The 20,499-nt window shown below is 40.7% G+C and overlaps 1 protein-coding gene across 7 annotated transcripts in view; it reads right to left on the reverse strand.

Annotated features, from left to right (window-relative positions):
* The window catches only part of GALNT18 (polypeptide N-acetylgalactosaminyltransferase 18), a 233,529-nt gene that overhangs the window by 7,079 nt on the left and 205,951 nt on the right, over positions 1-20,499 (reverse strand). For 6 of the 7 annotated variants that reach the window (XM_058421080.1, XM_058421079.1, XM_040067732.1 and 3 more), the window contains one exon: positions 10,974-11,138. The exons of the other annotated variant lie outside the window; for it this stretch is intronic. In XM_058421080.1, the coding sequence (XP_058277063.1) occupies positions 10,974-11,138 (165 nt within the window). The remainder of the gene's footprint in view (positions 1-10,973; positions 11,139-20,499) is intronic. 7 annotated transcript variants of the gene reach the window in all.

Raw genomic sequence — 20,499 nt, forward strand, 5'->3', positions numbered from 1 at the left:
TGCAGAATTTACAGCTGAAGGCATTGTTTGGGTTTTATTTGGCGGCAGATGCAGATGATGGTGTGTTATGATGAGAGCCAGGCTTACCCAGCAAGTCCTTTGTGGAAAAGGAAAAACTGCTTTTGACCCTTGGCAGAGGATGATGTGCTTAGTTTTTTCTGGTCACAGCTGTCCTGAGTAACCAGTATCAGGACAGGTCACTCAGAAACAAACTGCCTTTTTGGGAACTTAAAGGAGTAAGCTGCAGAGATGCACGTTGGTGTAGGATGATCCACAGACTGATATTTCTGATTTTATTTTCCTCAGCACTAAAAGGGATGATGTTCCCACTTGTCTCCCATGTCTTCCTTTGCCCTAATCTGCCTGCTGTCCTACTTGGTAGCATTCAGAGAACTGCATGTGCAGAACCCACCACATGTCGTGCTCACAGGCTACTCCGTGCTCCAACTTTGATACCCAAGTTCTAAATTAGAACTTAAGACGTGTTTATAAACTCCGTCAGTTCACAGCAACAACTACAACTGCTGCATTTTATACTCCCTCTAGTAGGAGAAGAGTTGGATATAGGTAAATCCTGTGTTAGAAACGCCTCTGGAGTCTTGTGAGGCTTGACCTATAGAAAATATCCAAAGTTAATGCTTTGCCCAGTGTTTTCTGCAAAGTACTTTTTCTCTAACTAAAATCCAGAATTTTTTACAATCTTTCTTTTCACTGATTGTGCCATGCAGCAGCTGTCTGTGTAGTGTGACAGTATCTCAATACAAGCAAGAAAAAGACAGGAGTGCTGGAGACATTCGCTTTATTTGCATGTTTTAATAATGCATTTTGTGAAAAAACTCAAAAAAGTTACCTTTTTGTCTTTCATTCTGAGATTACATATAAATGATTTCTGCAAACGGCTCAAGCGTGATTCATCTCCTGTGATCTAGGCTTGCTTCAATATGTTTAAAGTGTAAGTCAGAAAAAAGCAACAAAGATGTTTTGAAGTGTGATAGAAATATTCAGGACGGTGGGGAAATTACAAAATATAGTAACATGAAATAAAAACAGGACTTTGTTCAGCAGGGGGATGAAAATTAGTTCCTTTACTGTTCAAAAGTATGAATACCTGTGAATAGCAGTGAGGAACTGGTAAACAAAGTTTCTAAGGAAAAAAGGAGTTATAGGAAAGAGTATAGGAAACCTGTTGAATTAGTTGAACATCAATGTTCAGATGTAGATGTTTTTGATGGGCCGAGCTAATTTTAAGAGTAATAGCTTCTAAAATTAGCTGATAACTCTTTTTAGACAGGCTGAGATGATCATTCAGACAAATCCAGCCTCAATCTTCTCAAAGAGAGCACATCAGGGGTCAAGAAGGGAACCCTCCTCCTGGACTTAGCGTGAACTGCTGGCTCACAACAGAGCTCATTTCTGTGAAACAGTAAGCACTGACCATTGCCTGGGGCAGTCTTCTGGATGAGGTAATTAATCTAGTTAATTAATTTTGTGCTCTGTGATGCAGCCAATTGTGTACTCCTAGATTTTGCCTTCCCATTGAAGTAATATCATTGTGGTATACGGAATTACGGGAAGTGTTTTGGTGGTGAAAGACCTTTTAGATCATTGAATTCAACCATTAATTGAACACTACTTGTTCTGTAACCAAACCAAACTGTGTCCCCAGGTGCCACTTCTACGTGTCCTTTAAATATCTCTAGGAATAAGGACTCCACCACTTCCCTGGACAGCCTATTCCCCTGCTTGACAACCCTCCCAGTGAAGAAATTTTTCCTGATATCCAATCTACCCCTCCCCTGGCACAGCTCCAGGCCATGTCCTCTCATCCATCCTCTCACAGGGAAAAGAGACCAACCCTCACCTGGTCACAACCTCCTTTCCCACAGAGCAGTAAGGCACCCAGGAGCCTCCTTTTCTCCCAGCTAAACACCTCCTTCTCCTCAGCCTTGTGCTCCACACCCATCACCAGCTCTGTTGCCCTTCTCTGGACACACTCCAGCATCTCAATGTCTTGCTGATAGTGACGGGTCCAAACCCATCCACCTCTCAAAGCTGTAGCTCGTGCCCAGGAGCACCTCACTGCCTTATTCTTCCTCTTTTTCTCCCTACGGATGAAAATACTGTTCTAACGTTGCTCAGATGGACATGATGTGAAGAACACAACTTCACACTGCTATTTACCAGCCTTAGCACAGGCTATACCGAGTTACTCTTCTCCAGCCAGCCAAAGGAGAAACTCCTTTCAGCACAACTAGGAAACGGAAGATTTTTTATATTTTTCCCAAGCATGTTAACAGATTTCCAAAGGTTTATGGGGTTTAGATGAGATTATATGTGAGAAATAACTCCCTTGGAAAACAAAAATACTGTATGATGACTTTATTTCTTTTGTGTGTTGCATTTAATTAATCTAAGTTTTCTAATCTGAATGCTCCATAAGAAGGAGGCTTAATGCATTTTAACCCAGAACCTGAACTACTTGCATTATCATTATATGCTTATGATTAAACCAGTCTCTAGAGCCTAAGAAATAAATTGAGTGCCAAGTGAAGAAAATTAGGAAATGAATTTGCACCACTATTTCAATTGATCTGCATATTCTAACATGGGAATTTAGGCTGGGCTCTTTGGGATTCTGATCATAGTGTCTAGTTATTGAAAATGACTTTTTCCCCACTAACCACACAAATCTGATTATAACTGATATTGGGAAAGGAATGTCCTTGCTGCTGCAGCACAAACCTTGTGCAGTTTTAGTCAGAGAGTAATGAAAATAATCTATTTTTTTTTGTCTGATATACTGAGTGTCACCACTCTTGGCTTCACGATATTGTGCTTGATGGCCTGATCATTTCACTGAATAACAAACACTCTTTTCTTGTCAATTTTTTCATCCTGACATATTTGACTTCCAAGGGAACATTTTTCTCATCTTCTTCTCTCAGGCTGTAGACGATTATTTGGTAGCCAAATCTTGCTAACATACATACTGCTTTTAACTCCATTGGGATTAAAGTGCAGGTTTTACTCACTTGATAGGGACAGCATTTTGTTTTCAAATGGGAATTCAGAAATAATAACAGCAAAACTCCTTCCATCCCTCCCACAGGTGGGGAATGCAGAACCCAAGCAGAGACTGGTGCAGTAAGGCAAAGGAGGAACCAAAAGCAGAGCTGGGATCTCCTGAAACTCAGGCCCTTCACTTGGTAAGTGCTGGTTATCACTCAGGTTGTAGGAAACATTCTGGATTTGGTTTTGCCTGCCTGACATGACAATGCCATGCAGCGCCTTGGCAGCAGCTGCCATCTGCCATTGCTGGGTGCAGCCTACCCGGGCAGATGAAAGGAGGAAAGATCATCTGCAACTCCAACAAATAATTTCTTTGTAAATAAATGTGACATTTAAAATTAGATGCTAAAATATGCAAATAGGGTATCTGTTTTGAAGGAAAAACATGGGTATGTGTTAACTTACTTCTGAATTAATTCAGCACAAGTGTCTTTGGAGCTTAAATGTAGTTCTCAGGAGAGTAAATACTGCATAATGTGATATGCTAGAAAAGATTTGAAATGCACCCACTAAAAGCTCGTTTTACTGCTGTATTTCACACAGACTTTCTAGCTGGCAAGTTCTCCATCAATTTGCAAAGATTAAGACTTGCTACTAGAAAATTACTCCAAACAGAAAACTAAACCGATACAATGAAATTTTGGTTACCACTAGCTACAGCAATAATTAACAAGTAAATTTAACAAAAGTTAGCGATAATTGCCAAACAAATCTAATATGAGTTGTTAAAACACAATATTTTATAGTAACATTTCTATTCCATATTTTTATGCATTTTTTTGCATATACATTTTCATATTTAAGTTGCAGTCAAGTATTCAAAATGGAGAAAGCCTGTCAGCATTCAGATTTTTGTACTTATCAATTCCATTCTGCATAAATGGTACTAAAATGTTTATGGGCTTATAAGATGCAGCTCATGGTGAATAAAAAAGCAATATTTTAATACACCTTTTTTAAAATTAATATTGTCACATTAAATATGACAAGAATATTAAGTTATACATGTCTTAGGGACAAATTTACTAGAGCAAAATGAAAATTGAAACATTAACTATCGTTTCCTCATGTCTGAGCAGAACAATGGTTCAGCTTCCTCATCCTCCAGCTGTAACACTTTGTGCTGTTATCCAGTTAGCTCAAATATTAAGTACAGGCAAGCTGGGGTAATCTTTGATAAAAAATGGGCAAAAAAGTAACTAAATATAGAAATACTGCTAATGTATTGGACCCCTACACCAAAAAACTGGGCCTTTGGGGTTTGTGGAAGTGCTCTTTTGTGTCTGAGGTTCAAAATTCCACACTTGGCAACACTGACTACTTAAAAATCAGATTGCCTCACTAAAAATACAGGGCTTAACCTAATCTATTTGCTCATTTAACTGAGTAATTAGGTTCTGTTTTTCTTTCTATTCCTCCTGCAGGATCAAAGACTGTATCTGTTTTAACAGGATCACCATCCCTTTCTGTTCTGAGTTGCCAGGCAAACAGCACTGCCTAATTACACAGTTTTAAAGCAGTACAGCACGTCTTGAACTACAGAGACTTATTGAGTATTTGCATCCTTTGTGGTTAGAAATAACACATAAATCCAAACTCTTGATAAATCCACGACGCTGCTTTGCCAGCCTGTGGCTCCCCTAATGGGGGAATCTGATGAAGAGGAGGGAGGTCACTGTTCCCTTAGGCACGCACAGCTCTACTGAGATGAATCCTTCTTGTAGGCCGATGTCCTTGGCTAACGGGTGGGATGAAATCAGGAGTGGACACTGGAATTAGGCTGCTGTGTAATGGTGTTGGGCTCTGCTTCTGCACTCTGTGTGCTCAGCAAGGGGGCATCTGAAATCGGTACGGAGATTCTCTGCTTGTTTCCCAGCCCAGCAGTTTAATCCTGCCATGCAGCTGCGTTCCTGTGCTTCTCTGGGATGTAGTGGTGAGTAACCTAGTACTGCATAACCTTTATTTTCATGAGATAAAGGTGGGTAAGAGTAATTGAAAGGCCAAAGTCTGCAGGAGAAACATAATGTAAATTCTTGTAATTTTAAGGTCTATTTTTTCTTTATACAGGTAAACAGAAGAGCTCCTTATCTATTACATAATACCTATTTAAATAAGACCTCTAAATCATCATATATATCTGAGGAGTACCTGTAACAACTCAGTAATTAATATGCTTGTCTGTCTTCCCTTTTCCCTCTCAAGCAATTCCTACTAGGACATTTAGGAAATACATACTGTAACTACAGCTGTCAGCAACAAATTTTATTTACAAATTTTATTTCTGGCCATAGCATAAACCATTCCCTCCAAACATTTATGAATGGGAAGACATCCTGTGGAAACCTCCAGCAGCAACTAGAATCACAATTCCCCACACCATGCACAAGGAATGTTATCAGAAGATATGGGAACAGCACAGTGCTGAGAGCAGGCCCTGCACATCTTCTCCCTCCAACAAAGGATGTGGTGAGTGTCCATCCCTATACATGCAGATTCTTCCTATCTTTCTAGGGCAATCACACTGGAAGCTGAGTAACTTAATTTAACTGAGTATGAAACAGCTGTAAATGATTAATCCCAAGTTTTTAGCTCAGCCTGGCGTCATTTCTTTTGCCTCTTTTTACACAGAGCTCTCCCTTGTTGCATTTTTCCCAACAGCAGAAAGTGAGAGCGTGGCTCATCTGGTTAGAATGGAATAATCACATCCCTGTCCAACTGAACAGAAGCAGGAAGATCGTTCACAATAAAGAGTAATTACAGAAAAACTTCCTCCTTTTGCCTTTGCTGTGCCTCTGCAGGAGCCCTAACGAGGTAAGTGAACTTTTTAACTGCTCTGCTGCCACCCAGGTGAGGGACGTAGAGAGAAATTTCACTTGTAGGGCAGGCACCTGGCTCTGCATCAGCAATAAACCTGAGAAATCAGACTTGCTACACGTTCTAACTTTGTTCTGATTAAATGAAAAAGCGGTGAGACAGACTGAACTGGGTGAGCTGTCAAACATCTAGAAACCATTCCAGTACAACAGTATTTCCAAAACAAACATTTCCCTAAGAGAAGACATGACAGCCTGAACAATAAAATTCTTGAACACCACCCAGTTGATGGGAGTCTTTTCTGGGCTAATTTACATAATTTGACATAATTACTGTAATAAACACTTGAAGAAGTTTTGGAAGCAAGAATGCCACCAAAGCCTGCATTTTATCGGGTCTCATTGCATTTGGCAGCTGTCCAAAACTGTGGAGCATGGAAATGTGCTCAGATAGATCCTGATTATACAAACACATACTACAGGCTTTGAATGCTCAAGGCAAGTCTCTGTACAGGACAAAGATACCAGAGGTAGTGATTCCATCCAAGTGCCTGTCCCTCAAACCACAATTTTGTCCACAAGGTAGCAGTGGACAGCTGGGTGCCTGTCTCCAGTTGCCTGCAACTGAAGAGACCCAGGGAATTTAAAATTTTAAGACCATAGTAAAAGATAAATGAAAATTTTAAAAAAAATCAAGTTTGATATATGTGCACAAATGCATGTAAGTGCTTCTGATCTAAAATATGTGACTTAATAATTAATAATTAATTAATAATGAAATCATTCTTTAACAGATCTACAGAAGCAAGGAGTCCCCCTAACTAACATGACCTTACTTTGGTCATGTGGAATTCACTCATCATTACACAATACAAAGGAGGAGGAAAATGCTACCTGAGTACTTTTTTTTTTTTTTTTTTTTAAAGCCATTCAGTTTTTGTTGTGACAGGTAGAAAAATTATAAAATAAAGGCCTCATAAAATCGGGCTTGCTCTATTAAATTAATACTTAGCCTGTCATCTAAGTGTAGAGAAGCAATTTGCAAGCTCCCATACAAACATAATCTTGGTAAGAAAGGTTCCTTAACTCAACAACCTAGTCTTGGGTTGAAAAATAAATATATCTGTGGGAACAATAAGATCTGGTCCATGAGAACCCAGAAAGGAAAAATGTAAACGACCTGAATCTTAGCAACAACGTGAGAGCAGATGTACAAAATGCTCTTTCTGTCGAAAGGCGGGACGAGTTGGGGCAGTTTTTGCGGGCAGCGGCTATAGGGGAAGATACGGTAGCCACAGAATCGCTACCTACATGGTATTTTATTAGAAATTCGTTAAAAAAAATTACAATCAGCTGCTGCGGAACCGCCCCTCGCCCTCGGGCTCCAAAGACCTCTCGGTCAGCACGTCCTGTGTCTGCAGCTCCCTTTCTCTTGCCTCTACCTACGAACTTTGGAAAAGCTACCTTTCAATTCCGTTTTTCACTTTGAAAAGACTATGAAAAAAAAAAATGTTATGGCCACTTTGAAACTGCTCTCAGCCTCAGCCGTGCGAAGACGCCGGCCGCAGCCGGAACCTGTGTGCGGACGCCTGTCTAAGATGGTTCCGGCGGGACAGAGCCTCCTCAGGCGGCGCGGGGTGGATCCCGCTTCCCGGGAAGCCGCGGTGGCCGCAGCAGCTCCCCACGGCTGAGTTTTATCCTCCAGAAAAGCCCCGAGCCCCGGTCAGCTCGCAGCTCCACACGGAAGGGGCGAGCTCTGCGGACGGCAGGAACCGGAGCACATTTCCTGCTCCCAGCTCTGCCCCAGAGCTGAGGGCTCCAATGCCGTTCCCTCACGGTCTCTGCGCGGGGTTTTCAACAGCCTCGGGCCGAACGCTCTGTGCCTTTTTTAACCCTTTCTCTATTTCTTTTCTGCGTTTTCCCCCTTTTGCTACATGCGGCCTTTAGAGGTGTGTTTTTTTTTTTTTTTTTGTGTTGCTTTTCCCCCGCGGGGGGAAGACAGGGGCAGACAGGGATGCGGCGGCGCCGGGAGGGCTGCGGCCATCGCTGCCCGGGCCTTCCAAAGCTAAGATTCCAACCCCTACGGGTGTTTTTCCCTTTCCCCCGCAGCAGCTGCGAGGTGGCAGCGCCCGGAGTTTTCTTTCTCCTTCCCCTCCCTCTCCTTTTTTTTCCCTGTTCTGACTGCCTCTGTTCAATGGAACTTCACGTACTGTGTTTGTACGCCGTCCAAACGCCTCAAAGCTTTTTGAAGTTACATCTGTTTAAATTAATAGCTAGCCTGTCATCTCTTCTAAGTGTAGTTAAGCCATTTGCAAGTCCCCATGGGAAAACAATCTTGGTATGAAAGGTTCCTTAACAACCTATTTTTGGGTTGAAAAAATAAGTGCATCTGTGGAAACAGTAAGATCTGTTCCATGAGAACCCAGAAAGGAAAAATGTAAACAACCTGAATCTTAGCACCTCCACACAACTCACCTTTTGACCAAAAAAGTGAAATAGTAAGAAAACTACCAGCCACCAGTGTTGCACACGAGGTCTGTGAAAACTGTATAAAAGAAGTGATGTGAATAAAGAATTAGCTTTTCCTGCATTAAGAAAATGGAGTCTCAGCTAACTTATTACAATAAGTTTTCTATCAACCAGACTGCTGTCCGTGTCCCACCACAGACAACTGTGAGGCCTCTCTGATTATCGTATTCCCTCATCCAAACTAATTTAACATTAATGTCTGTAAAGAAGGGAAAATAGAGATTTTTTTCTGCTGGTCAGGGAAATCTAGTTCAATTGGTTTATCCTACTTTGGGTGGTCATTCTGTTTCCTGTTCCCTTTCTGAGACAATTCTCCACTTGCACTGCTGTATTTTTACTTACCTGTACCATCAGACATTCTCATGGAATGGCTCAAGAACACAGAGAAGTCAAAGAGTACCTGCAGCTAAAGGAAAGTGCTACAACCAGCATCTACATTTTAATTAATAGTTCACAAATTTCAAGACTATATAAGCATCAATGCTTACACTCCTGATACAGTAGTCCTGCTCACTGCACAATATGGAAAAGAAATACCAGAGCTTTAAAAAAGTAGTAAAAAAAGAGAGAGAAAGTTTCTAGGCACACAAACACATCTTTTCACCACCCTAAAAGGGAGCACTTCAAACAGAGTTCCATCAGTTGATCTTGGCAAGCCTTGATTGCATTAATTAACTTTCTTCTAACTTACAAAACGTACCCAGGCCTGGGTACCAGGCAGTATGTTGAGCAATAATGACATTTTAATTGTACTGGGTATCAGCAAAATCCTTTCTGAACAGAAAACTTTTAATTATTTCATCTGCCTCTTAATTTATCATGAAGAAACAACTAATTAGCTTTCACTCTCTCAGGGAGAAGTTCCTTTGCAGAAGGACTGCACCTTACCAGGACTTACCAGCACTGCACCTTCATTGAGAGACTGTAGCTGGAACATGGAATTGCAACAAACCTAATACTGCTAAATCCCATTTCTAAAGATTTTAATAGCTATATTATCAAGGCCCTCTACTGCTGTCCCCTCCCCCCCCCCCCCCCCCAAAATATAATCTAACATAATCAGTATTATGAAATAGTGCCAGTATCCTGGAGTAGAAACCATTAATTGTCACCAAAACTTCGGAGTATACAGTGCAATCACCAGATAGGTGGACCATGGTAAAATGTTACTGAAATACTCTTTAATGTTAATCATACTTTTTAGAAATGGTATTAAAAAATCAAGAACAGAGATGGATACAGTGAGGCTCACCTCATGAGAAGACTAGTGTTAACATTTGTGAAAAGATAAAATTAAAACTTTGCCCTTGAGGGGCCAATTTAGGGATTTAAGAGCTGTTGCTCAGGAAATACCTCTTAAAGACCTAGATGATTTCCAAGTATAAATACAAAATAAACTAGTATTATGCTTTACTGATTAATGTCCAGATTCTGTCTGCACCAAGATTGATACCAACTGTATTGACAAGGTCCTAAAGTATATGGATAATGGATGTTACAGAAATTATTGAGTTGACAGAAAAGGTATTTGCAAACCCAGATGGATGTTACAGAAAAATTAAATGCAGGAAAAAAAAAATTTGTTTTTAATGGTGATTCTCAGCCTGTGGGCTGGAGTACCCAACTAGATTTGTTGACTCAACTGCAGAGGAGCAGCTGTGACACCAGGAAAACTCACACTAGACAGAATCTAAATCATGCACTTGTTTTAGAAAGTAATGTAGTTTCATTTCATTGATACACCAGCACGCCAGTACCCGACGTGGCAAAGTTCCATTGTGTTGAACTTACCTTAGGAAAAACTCATCTTTCTTTGAGAAACAGAATTTGACTGTCTTTAGCTTCCCAACGACTGGAACCTGTTTTGTCTTCAGGATAACCTGTATCCCTCTGTGGAAACACTGAGATGCCTTGAGTGACTCTGCCATTTCCTCTTGGCTAAACCAGAGTGATCTCCAGAACTGTTATGTGGCAGAGCAGCTTTTCTAGCCCCAGAACTTCTGTGGCTTCTTTACTCTCCCTTACGTTTCTAAATCAGTTATGAATGAGAACACCAGGCCTGGCCTTGGTGTCCCATCAGCATTCCCATCACTATGAAAGCACCTCTCAGCCTTTCCTTGAGCCTCTTTCTGCCTCTCTCACACTCATGTGCAAAAGCAAGAGCCTTTTTAAGAAAGAACATTATGAGACTGTTAAAACCAATGATCCACTACCCCCATTTCTGAGTTGCTACTTCTAAAAAAAACCAAAAAAATATTTCTTTTCCTCATTCCTAAAGAGGTTACTTTGCATTTGACTCCACTGAAATAACCATTTTCCCCCCTTAACAGTACTCTTCCTTAGAAACAAGTTATTCATGATGAACTCAGAAAATACAATACAAATTTTGTACCCTACTGAGGTAGCTGACATTAGGATCAAAACTAAACACCGTTTTCCTGGCTCTGTGCAAAGAGAGCAAGGATAAATGAGGTTCTGTTCTGTTAATAAACGGATTATTCACACTCCAACACAGAAACAGAGCTTTAAAACTTTCTGAAATGGCTGCTGGGTAAGAATTACCTGAGTAAATTGCCAGTAAAGCTTCATTCTCTTGGCTTTGGCATAATTGCATTCAATGAGCCTGGGCCTGCTGTTCACATCCACCAGGCATCTGTTGTCATCATCGTCGATCGTGGGGCTCAGAACACCCACGTGGAGCTGCTGACTGCTTGTGTAATAAACATTCTGCAACAGGAAGCACAAACAAGATTTGTGGCCTCTACACAGAAGCAGCACTTTTACCCAAAAGCTAATGGCAAAGATAAATATGCTGAATGGCGGTAGGCTGACCCCATGGTGGCTTTTAAATTATTTCCCTTCATGCAGGAAGCAACACGACATTTTAAAAGTTGGTCTAAATTGACAATTAATTGCTTAAATGCTGGTTAAGTATTTAAGAGGAAATATGCAAATACAACTGATTATTGTCTCATCATGTGCCTTTTTACTTCTGTTTTCTATGGTCATACTGAGGGTCTTCAAAGAGGAAGACTGCCACCCTGGGATTGTCTTGAACATGGCCATCAGCTCTGATTAGACTGTTTCATCTGAGGTAACACCTCACTGGAGAGGTAAAAACAGAGAACAGCAGCACAGGAGTTCAGAGCATCTCAATCTTTTAAAAGACAGATAAAATAAAGGAAGGTTTTCTACAAATAAATGCTAAAATTCACATGTGAAGCAGCTATTATATACAAAAAAAAAAGTTATTAGCAACTGGTGACAGATATATGCAGGAGAGAGAACAAAATGGCCACGTTTCAGGGCATTTGTTCTGATTTTACTTTTTATATGTCAATACACACAGACACAAGAGACTGGAAAAGGGACAGACACTGGCTGCTCTGTATTTCTAGCAAAGAAGGGCCTTCAAAGGCCTCAGGGATTACACCTGGGACCAAAGACATTAATTTATTATGTTACACAAATTCCTTCTACTCTGTTTGACTGCAAAGATATGTGGAGGTTTCTCTAGAAGAAATAAAAAGAAGGGGAAGGATGGAGCAGATGTGTCCTCTTTCAGACTGACAGGTTACATGTAAGCCCAGGAAGGTAACAGAGCTATGCCAGGATTGCCTATTTGCTAACCACAAATGGAATTTGTTTTGCTAAAATCAGACCTTTTTCTTGGAAGGACCGTGAGAAAGATGAAATGGAAACGTCATGCTGTAGGTGTCAAGTCTTTGATAATTCAGGGGTGGCAGAGTCACAACAGAAAAGAGTGGACAGAAGCACTAAATTAATCCCCCTGTCATTCACTGTAGTTATTCTATTTGTCTGGAACAAAAGGGAAACTGGAAATTATGCTGGGTGTTATTCTGGGAATCTTTGGTGCTCAGAATTTCCCGGTACTTGTTCGTTGTTGATGTTGTAAATTGTTTTATGTGTGAGCGTTCTCATTTGTGAAAACACTGGTAAAATATGAGAGAAAGCAGAAAGGCAGAACAAACCAGGTCTGCCAAAAGATTTAGGAGCTTCATGTAATAAACAAATAAACAAACAAGTAAATAAAAGGAATGCTGGAAGCAGTCAATGCAGGGGTTGAATACAATCACAACAAACGGTGGTGATTTGGACAAGACTGTGTCCCCTGTCCACCCTCCTGTAACACTGCCAGGGCAGCTGTAACCTGACAGAGCTGCACTAACGTTAATTAAGTTACATTAAAGTACATTTATGGTTTAGACTAATCCAAGGTTTTGTCCCCCTTAATGATGTTTCATTGTCTTCACCCCACAGAAATGATAACAAGCCTGAGCTGGCTGAGGTGAAATGAGTGAAAGTTTTAAGAGGTTGAACAGAGAAAAGTTGAATAGTTCAGTCATGCCCTACAGGAGAGAGCAGGGTAATAAAAGGTCCTGGCAGAGCACATCTCCAGAATGGATGGTTATGATTGAAGAAAGGATTGAAGTAGACCGCAAGAACTACGGGCACGCTAACAAGATCACGCTGCATCCACAACTCGGGTTATTAACATTCCTGCAAACAAAACTGATGCCTTAGAAAACAAATAAACATTTAGAATGTACTTTCTGGACAGACAAGAACAGCTATTTTAGACATCTTTATGATCTATTTAAATGTTTGGGGGTTTTTTGAGAGAGAGAGACTGAGGTAGTGACAGAGCAAGGCTATAAGATCAAGATGATCTTAAAAGGGGATTCTTAGGACACCCTACAGATGAACTTTTTTGCTGCAGCTTGTTTACCTCTTACCTGATATTACTGCTAGAAAACATAAAGGGAAATTGTCAGTTATTTAAATTTTTAGCTAACAGGAAGGGACATTTCACTTCAGCACATTGTCACTACAGAAAACATGATACAAGAAAATAAAGGGGAGTTAGTTGTTTTTTTTTTTTCCCTTAATGATATGTGTCAGTCACTGGAAACAAACGAGCAGGCTTAGCTGTAACTGCGAGAAGTGCATTTTATGGGTCAAGGTCTGCACAAAGAAAGCAGGGTGCCTGCAAACCCTCGGGGCTGAGCTGTTTTTATTAGCTCAGGCACCTCAGCCTTTTGCAGCATGGCCCAAAAGCTGCAGGTAATTGTTTCAGCTTCTGGATGGACAGAGCAAACCCAGTTCACGCTCCAGCTCCACCAGCTTTCTCTGGTGTCAAAGCAGCAATGGTTCAGTCTGAGCCTCTTCCTGGGCAGCAGCAGAACCGTGGCTCTGCTCGTTGGCAAAATTGTACAGAAGCAGAACAATCAAATACAGTTATGCTTAACAGATTTAATTAGCAGGCTGCTAATTAAGAAAGCCCACCTGCTAATATCACTTCATTTTTTCATTGTGGGCCAGTTAGAAAAAGAGGTGAGAAATCTTAAATTCTCACCTAGTGTTGAGAAAGGCATCTTTCAGCTCAGTCAGTGGCATGTAAAAATAGGCTCAAACTAAAACAGAACGTGGTAGGGTGGCAGCCTGTCCAGCAAGGCTCTTTCAAGATGTCACTTTGCTTATCCAGTAATGTGGACAACATTTAACTGTTCTTTATATCATTGCAAACATTTTAGTCTCTTATACAATAAACCCATTTCTTATTTCACTTCAGAATTGAAAACACTGCACAACCTTGCAGCTTGACTGGTGTGTTTTTCTACTGGAGGAACCACATCAAAAGCACACAACCTCTAAAAATTCGATTTGAGCCGTGGTACCAGGGAGCTACTGGTCTGTGCTGCACTTGGCCAGAAAACTTTTCTTAAAACCTGCTGACAGTCCCTGGTTCCTCTCTCCCACCCTGAGAAAGAAACAGTCCCTGAGACTGAGAGAACAGTAATAACTCTGTTGGGATGAAGGGAGGAGACCCATTTGGTAAAAGAGAATTAACTACTGACACTACTGATTACTGTTCTAGCCTGAAACCTAAAGCTACTAAACATGAAACCATGGTAAAGCCTCCCTTTAAATAATTTAATATATTAAAAAAACTTTAACTGCTTTCATATCAGACCTTCCTGTTTCTGTTTGCTTACTTGCATTTTCCAAAACACTTTTAAGTTTTTCTTTTTGTTTGTTTTACCTTTGGGGTTTGGTTATTTTTGTGGCTTATAGTTTGGGGCTTTTTGTTTAAGGATGGTACACAAATTAGTTTTCTGGAGCAGGCTGTAGGAGATTACCTGAGTTACATGAACTGAATTACCCTCTCAAAATGTACATGTTTAGCTATGCACATCTATGCCTTTTTATTGAACGTATTTTAAACTGACCTTCATGCAAAGTATGGCCTTGCAGATTAAAACCGTGCTCATGCTGTAACATCCTGTAGCCCTGTAAACACACAGCTTGCACTTGTGATTTAAACAAGCTGTTGAATAGATAAATGGTCACAGCAGTCCTTCTTGAGGAGGATGCTTTTAACAAGCATCAACAAGCACACGAGCTGTTTTGCAGTCCACTTCAGCACAAAATGAGCGATTGAGGCACTTTTGTTTAAAACACTTAAAAAGATACGGGAGAAATGCATTTTACCAGCACATTTTTTCTACAATATTGCAAACATCACCATCAACTAACACAACAGGACAGAAATTCTGCAGTAATTCAGGGCAGTGATTTGTTGAACAATCACTCCAGTACTGTCCTGGAAGTCCGAATGACTGAACACTAAATATGAATTGCTAACTTGTTGGGGTAACTTTGAAAATTTTACTTAGAACCTCAACTTTCATTTGAGCTACCACAGCAAAGGTCACAGCGGTGTTTGTTCAAGGGATTAGACCTTGGACAAAAAATTGTTTAGTTCCACTGAAATCAAGACACATGCTCTGTGCTGAATTACAGCATTCATTCCAAGTTCCTTAGCAAAACAAGCACATGTTTTCACATCACCATCACACACATACTCCTGGAGGAGCTATTTAATTTCCACAGGAAGAATCTTGCTTGGATATTGGTACCAAAGCACCAGGTAACAACTCCCTTCATTTGCAACAAAATAAGCCTCCTTACGTTTCATTAGTCTGCTCTAGCCCACAGCATTTTACCGTCTCATTTTTTTCACTACAGCAGCACGGGTGTACAACTATGTCTCCTGGGCACGTGGCAGGGAGTACCTTTGTTCAGGAAATCAGTTAGGTTTGACAAAAAGCACTTAGCTCCTCAAAAAGTGACTCTGCAAGGATTCAGCATTACTGTCAGTGAGAAACTCTGTAAAAACCTGGGCAGGATTTGTGATCCGCAAAGTCTCAGAGTCAATCCGCGCCCTGAGCCTTTGGCACTGCCACCTCTCCTTCAAGCACTCTCCCACCAGGTGGGACAGGCTGCCTGCTTTCCCTGCAGGTCCAGCTGCGTTCAGGAAATTTCCCCTGGAAGCCTGGGGCTCACAGCAAATTAAAGTGATGGGAAAGAAATTCTTCAAAACAAAACCCAGTGTTATCAATATCATGGTTTGCAGCAAGCAAATGATTAAGGAACACAGGTCTCTTACCTGGGTCTGAAGAGAAGCACATTGGTTGCCTTCAAAGCATGACAGAGGTGTCTGCCACAAGGCTTCTCTGCCAGTCTCTTTTGTGGTCTCAAAGACCAGCCTCATAACTGAACTCTTCACAGCTAATCTTCCCCCAGACTGTAAAATGTGGGGATTTCTTGCAAACAGTTTTTAGTATTTTTAATATCTGCTGAGAAACTTGGCCTGCAAATACCCTTATGCCTGAAACTGGCACCTTCTAACTAAAGGACCAATTATTTTGTAGCTTTCTTGAATTTATTTTCCTGGAAGGGTCCTATCTAAAGCCATCGCTTCATTTCCGTTTGCTCTACCCAATAATCTGTCTATTCACACTGAGACAAGAAAACTGAGATGGATATCACATAATTAAAGCTAATAAAATTTGGTTCCCCAAATCCTCGTATGACGTGAAGGTGTGAGGTTTGGTCAAGGCATACTTATTTTTGTTAAAAAATTTATCTTTTATTCTTAAGAAAAACACTTATTTGTCCTGAAAAAAGGTATCTAAAAGATGAGAACATGAATGAGTAGTAGTTGAGTGCTGCATAGGATTCTCAGGAAATCATAATAATAACTAGGAACTATTAGAGACAATTAGGTGTTTGAAATGTTCTCTTGCACACCTGCATTTCAGGTGAACTAGTTTGCTCAATGGGGTTTTTTTCCTATTTAATATTCTAAGCTTAACATTTTCTAAAAATTTGCTTGACTATCAAGAAAACTTACAATATTGCAATGCAAACAAAAGCTGTATTCAGTACTGCTACTCAGACCCACTCCAGAAATCAGGAGAAGCAGCTTCACCCTTTATTTGTCATTGGATCAAGCAATTCCCTTGCTCATTTTTGGGGAATGCCAGGACCCTCCCTCTCTCCTGATGCAATCTCATGTGGCAAATCAGCAGGGAAGAGAAAACGGAGAGCTTATGCTTGGAGTCACAATCTCCCCCAGGTTTCAGTTGTTACATTCAGAAAAAAGAGTCTTTTGGCCCTTCTATTCCACCCATCTCCTCCAAGACAAATTCTGCTTTAAGCTGTAATCTTGAACTATCACTTTCACAGCCCTCTGATGGCCAAAGAATTCATCCTCTGATCAGGTAGTGCTCCCTGAAAAGCCTTGCACAGCACACAGCCGTGCCAGGGGCATGGAGGGAGCACAGCACAAAGCAGAGCTGACCAAGAATGATCAAAATTGGAAAACAAGAGTTTGTGATTTTATAAAGGGGTTAGAGCTGAGATGATGTATGTGGAATCTAGCACATGCATGTAGAATACGTCTTTGCTGATGTTAAAGATCCTCTGACAAGCTTTGGCTGCTTCTGTTTTACAGAGGGGGATGATGCTAAGCATGGTCCACAGAATCCCCTTTTGTACTTCAGCTCTCCCCGAGCCTGGCCAGACAGAGCCAGACCAAAAGGCTGGAACAGACCTCCCTGGAATAGATCAGCCACTCAGTCAGCGCCTGGCAAACTGAAAGATGCTGCTGCTCTTTCTGAAAATCACCAACTTGAATGCCACGGCAGGTTTCCTGGCGGGCTGAAAGGATAATTTTGGTGCAGCACTCACATCTCCTGTGCTGTGTTGCAGCGGTGCAGTGCAGAACACACCTATCTGCCATGGGAGAAATGAAAGCCACGTAATTCAACCAACATTTTTTTGCCCCATGAAAATATTACACCTACAAAAGATAAAATCTGCACAGCCCCCGCATGACACTGTAGAGTACAGGGGAAGGTAAATGAGCTCTGCTTTCTAGGACACAAATGCACAGCTTTGGCTTTTCAACGATGTCCTGCAGAGCTTCTGTTCTGGAGAAGTTTGCCCTAAAAGGTCAAATTGTGATTCCCATTTGCAATTAACACTGAAGTTCCACTGACTTTGAGTGCAATCGGATTTTAGGCTCCAAGTTTGTTACAAAACTTTGAAAAGCCACCAGACTTTATAAAAACTTCAGAGCTGAAGTAGGTCGCCAGTTGCAGTAAACTATTCATAGGAGCTGGTTTATCATGTAGCAAAAAGTTACGCTGAGATGTTCAACTTAACAGAAGATGATTATCTGAAGGATAAATTGCTAACACCCCACTGGAAGTCTGGAGCAGCACATACCAATTTTCAGGCTGAAAGCCATTTGTAATTCTTATGGCGGAGTTCCCAGATGAAATCACACTGGAGACTGGTACAGGACTCTGCATTTATAATGAGCAAACTTAATGCTCACCACCAGCACTATTTATTTGCTATCCTGCCTTTGGCATAATAACTATGAGGGATAAGAAGCCTGATTCACCACCACTTTATTCCATCTTTGAAGCATATTTTTCTCCAGATGAATCCATGAAGTCATTTACTGTCAGGAGTAATCTATTACCATACTAGGTCCAAAATCTCATAGATTCATGCTCGACTGTAACTCCAGCTAAAGAGCAGTCTGGTGGATTCCAGTAAATCCAGACTTAGCTCCCGTTACCTTTACTTGTCTATTTGTATTGTTCCTGATTCCTGTTCTGGCATTTCTTGTTACATAAGCACACCTGAAAGAAAGAGCTTTCCAACCCAGATAAAAGAATGCCCAACACGATCCAAGTTCATTCTGAGCAACACAAACATATACATCACTAAGATAAAAATCAAGTGTTTTCTCATTTACTATTCATGTAGCAAGTGGCAGAGGAGAGAGGCTGTGCTGTCCTGTACAACAGCATCTCTGTGTCTTGTGCTGCCCTGAAACACTGCTGAGGAAGGAAATACATGAGAACATGGGCTGAGAATTACAGAAAGTTACCCCTAAGCCACAGGTCACCCCTCAGAAGATTCATGCTAATTTTGGAGGGAGGTTTTCAGCCTGATGATTCAACTTTAAAATCACTATGATGATTATCCATGTTGGGAATCTATTAACTATGAATCTCGCCTTAGTGAAGAGCTGACAAACAGCTCTGGTACACCAAGTGCAGCAACACCTTAACTTATATTTTAATTGTATTAAAGTGTGTAAGAAAGACCCACGATTTCACTTCAGTGTTCAGATTTGCATCTGCTGAATTAAGGCACCGGCATACTGATTATCTGACCTACTTGCTCTCCACCATGTCCATGCACTAATTAAGACCTGAACTCTGAGCAACAATGTTTGATAATAATAAAACCAAGGTGCTCAGAAACTTTAAATAATACAGTGTGGTGCTATAAATGCATGCTTAAAGACACAGAAATGTTAACGTTTTAATAGAAAATAGACAGGTACTAAATGCCAGACCTTTTCTTTTTAATTTAAATTCATCAACTTATATTGCAGTGGAATACCTAATTCTGGTGTTGCCCACTTTGGTATTCTGCTTTGGTTTTATTTAAAACAAGCAAACAAAAATCCTATTACTTAAGCTCCACTTTTTAAATTGAATAAAACTGTCAATCATGCTCTCAGTATTTACCGCCATAGTTCTCCTAATTCTGGTAAGTACATAATTAACAGGTCCTGGATAAATTAAAATTTTACTTGATTTGCTTCCTAATGCTTCTCCAGGTTTTGCTCTTTTCTCTGCACAAGTTCTCTACATCTCTTCCACAAGAAAAAAAAATTTTAAAAGGCAGTAAAAAAATCTGGAATCATTCTGGCATCTGCGTCCTGGTTTGTTTTTTTTTTAAAAAAAAACACATTGTCTTAGGGCTCCTGTGACTTGGATCTATGTGCAGTTTCCTTCATCCTTTCCCACCAATCTCTCTTTAACCTTCACAGATTTCCTTGTGGATTCCTAAAGAATCCCATGTCTTTCTTACCCTGTTTTCTTTTCCTTCAATACATATTCACCGGGAAACAAACAGCCTTCATTTCCATATGCTGATGCACTGGTCCATCCCTTACAGCAGAGCTGACTTCTAGGTAAATTAAAATCTGAGCTAGTTTACTGCCATCTGTGTAAAAGCATTTGGTAGCTCAGCATCAATAACTTTAAAAGCAGATTTTTTTTTTACCTTTTCATAGCTAGGTCTCCAGATTACTATGGGCACAGTCACATTCAGATAACTGTGTGTTTACAAAATGCACATCTATACCTTGAACCTCTTCCAAGACATCAAGTCTTGCCAAGCAGCCTATTTTTCCTGCAATAAAATACAACTTTTCCACTTAAAATTGACCCTTGCTGCTTTCCTCATTGATGTCAAGACTCATGCCCACTTCAAATCCCTCCCAAATGCTTCTGGAAACTCATTTTTCAGGCTGCCTTTCAGGAAGACAACATCCTGCTTCTTGTTCTGTTTTCCACACTGCTTAAACTGCTTGTCTTCGTTTTCAAAGCCCTTCTGAACCCTTCTTTTGTTACTTATCAGCCAAGCAAGTATCACTAGCTTATCCTCCAGCTCCTAATTGCCAGCCTTCACTGTTCTCTCTGCCCATTCCACAGAATTCCCCAAATATCCGGAAAGAAAAAAAAAATAAATCGGTAACTTTAATTCTGCTGATGAATCCAAAGCATTACTCAAGAATGCTCTGTCACCTCCTCCTAGCATTCCCTTCTCCTCCCTCCCAGAATCTCCTGTTTCTAACACTCTATTTGTAGGCTTCAGCTCTTCAAGTTTTATTCTGGGGTTGTAGAGC

The sequence above is a fragment of the Hirundo rustica genome, chromosome 6, assembly GCF_015227805.2.
Source record: "Hirundo rustica isolate bHirRus1 chromosome 6, bHirRus1.pri.v3, whole genome shotgun sequence".
Taxonomy (NCBI): domain Eukaryota; kingdom Metazoa; phylum Chordata; class Aves; order Passeriformes; family Hirundinidae; genus Hirundo; species Hirundo rustica.